Raw genomic sequence first — 2,949 nt, forward strand, 5'->3', positions numbered from 1 at the left:
TGTTCATAGCAAAATGACTGAAAGGATAAAATCAGAAAATATTTATTTCAAATCCGGGCTATTTGTCCTTACGAGTTATTTTCACTTGAAAATTGGTTTTCCGGATTATTTACACCCGAAAATTGTCCTTGAGAGTGATTAAAAAAAAACACTAATTCTATGAGTGATTTTCACTTGCAAATGGGCCTTGGGACCGATTTCTTGTTATTATAAATCACTATTGGTATTGGTGGACTATAGCTGGGAGCGAGATTTTTAAGGTAGTAAAGATTCTTCCCCTACTTTCTAGAGCAGGTGACAAGAGGACTCAGGTGACAAGGTGGCTGTTAAACGGTAGCATCTAAACTGAAGTAATTGAGGCTGATATATGAACGTGTAAGCCCACAAAGTAATACAAGCCCAATGTCCATAAAAGCCCGGCACAATTCTTATCGCCGGGGCTGCCCTCGTTAGTTAACCAGCAGTAGTAATAATTGTGTGACCGACCTACTATATTAACCTATTGGTGTCAAAAAGTAGGCCCGTGTAGGGGCACTACTCGTTAACAAGAAGAAGGAGAAGCAAGGCGCCGGGAAAGTTTATCAGTCAGCATGAAGACCTCGTTAATAAGACAAATCAGTACTGTAAGTTTTTATTTGTATATATTCTGAATTGTTTTGTTTATATAAATTGACGAATTTGTTTTTACAGTATTTGTTTAGGAAATTACCCAAAAGTGTGCAGACCCAAAAAGTACCATTTTTAAAAGGAGGAGGTATGTTATCTTTTCTTCAGCTATATTTGAAAATGGTTGCTGATGATTTAATGTATCTTCAGATAACCTCTCTATTAAACGAAAAATAGGATGGATCGAGACGTTTTTGGTGTTGGGCTTTGTACGGTTGTTTCTTACCAGACTGTCATGGTTTGCACTCCTGATATGGGTAATACACTGTGGTCTAATTCATATATGATTCCTTCTTTTGCAAATAAAATTTTCCCAGTGTAAGTAGTTTTCTTCATGTCAATTTTCAGAACGATCTTTGCAACTCTTGAAAGTCAAGAATCCGTTATCCAAACAAAGGGGAGCATATGAATTATCCTGTATTGCTATTGATGGTACTCTCAGTTACTGTTGTATTTTATTATCTGAATCTGGTTAGCAATGCTCTTCATTTCATATGATGTTTGTCGTAAATAACTCTTGAAAAAGCTAGCCTCGAGGTTGTTAGGTGCTGTGGTATAGCATCTTGGCTAGACACTTATAAATGAAGCTTATGCCTAAATTGGTGATACAGTGATCACGAATTTGTTTTAATTGCTAAAAACAACTTACTTTGTGTTCCTCATATGTTCTGAATTCCTTGAATTTCCATATAATTCTTTTTCATATTTGATAGAGTAAACTGTTTAAGCAAGAAAAGGAGGTATCTCCGGAAAGTTTACCTTTCTGAACTATTTTTGCCCTGTGGTTTTGATGCAACATCGAGATTCAGTTGAAACAGAAGATTCTTGGTTAGAAGTCAGAATAAAAGTATAGTTGACAATTTTTGTCCCTTTTATTGTTGGATTACTAGATGAAAGGAGAAAGAAGATACTAGAGTTGGGCGGCGCTCAAAGGCTTTTAAATATGTTGGAAGTTGCCGAAGTTGACCGCACACGTAAAGAAGCTCTAAAGTCTCTTTTCGCCCTTTCACAATCAGGTAATAATTTTTTGTTCATATGAATTAAATCCTCCCTTCTTGGCTGATTACACTTCGTCTTTAAGATATAGTTTAACCCGTATAACATTGGTATAAATTGTTTTTCAAAAAATAGAATTAAATAAATTTAACTGGACGCATGGACACTCTTGTCTGATACATGTACTGATGCAGACAAGTCCGGACTAGATTGTTTTACATCCGAAGAGGAAGAATAAGTAAGAAACAAGTAGAAAAATGAGAATAATCTCATTCCTTCGTCTACTTACAGTTTGAATAGGATGGATAACAACGTGGAAAGAGAGAGTATTAATCTCTCTTTTAAGATAACTTTCAAGATACATGTTAGAAATTACTAAATTAGAATGGATATTAATTGGACTTGGGAAAAGTTAGTTCGAACACAACAATGTCAAGTATCTTCGTGCTCTTGAGCATAAGTGAGTGTTGCTCTGGAAAATATTGAACTTTTGAACCGGTGGTCCAATAAGACGACCTTCCTTGAAATAATAAGTTCTAAGTACCGGCACAGCTTTACCGGTTGGAAAGGTGTGTTGCTGATATGTCCGAAATGACCTACAACACATCCTTTCCTTCCATGAAATGAGGCCAGCTCTAACCCTAAATTTTGAATTGTGTCACCTTTTTGGATCACCGCTCTGTTTAGTAAAGGTGGAAGGCTTCATCCCTGTACGAACATGGCATCCATGTGTAGAATTTAGATGCTTCCTGACTAATCTCCAGACAATTGCATAATACTTATTGTTTAACTTGAGAAGGTTTTGTAGCATGATGGGTCGCAGGCCTTTGGGGTTTTTTGTGGAACGTTGTACTGTTCATATCTTTCCGTTTGTGAATGATAAACACGCCTCACTTAGATTGCCATGTTTGATTTGCAGATGAGGTAGCTTTGGCTCTCTACCGGGCTGGAGCAAATTCAGTTATTAGATCTATTAGTGATTCTTCAAAAGATGCTGAAGTCATGAGCTACAAGTCCCGCTTACTGAAGAAGTTCCAAGATCTGAGGATTGATCCGCCCTCTTATGACATTAGTTCTAACAATGAGTGGAAGGACATTAGTTTTTAAGTGAGAGTTATCTTGTGTCAGTTATTTGGGGCATTTTCTGCAACATTTACTGTGCAAAGGGAATGCTCTTGAGGATAAATACACAATTCCAGGGTGATTTTTCTACTGCTGTCAATATCTGTGTTTTCTTTAAAGAGTCGGTAGCGATTGTAAGGCTATAACATTTCCTGTTCTGCTGCA

The 2,949-nt window shown here is 36.8% G+C and overlaps 1 protein-coding gene across 2 annotated transcripts; it reads left to right on the forward strand.

The window, feature by feature from the left end:
- Nucleotides 1-436: 436 nt before the first annotated feature.
- On the forward strand, nt 437-2,949 carry LOC147485997 (uncharacterized). 2 transcript variants are annotated; one of them, XM_086572624.1, is made up of 6 exons: nt 437-623; nt 691-754; nt 817-923; nt 1,015-1,098; nt 1,557-1,682; nt 2,582-2,949. In XM_086572624.1, exons 3-6 carry the CDS (start codon nt 845-847, stop codon nt 2,767-2,769), a joined length of 477 nt encoding a protein of 158 aa, XP_086428750.1. In that variant the 5' UTR covers nt 437-623; nt 691-754; nt 817-844; the 3' UTR covers nt 2,770-2,949. The 2 variants fall into 2 exon arrangements, with proteins under 2 accessions (XP_086428750.1, XP_086428751.1); XM_086572625.1 differs by having other exon boundaries at nt 460-623; nt 844-923.

The sequence above is a fragment of the Coptis chinensis genome, chromosome 7 (genome assembly GCF_015680905.1).
Source record: "Coptis chinensis isolate HL-2020 chromosome 7, ASM1568090v1, whole genome shotgun sequence".
Taxonomy (NCBI): domain Eukaryota; kingdom Viridiplantae; phylum Streptophyta; class Magnoliopsida; order Ranunculales; family Ranunculaceae; genus Coptis; species Coptis chinensis.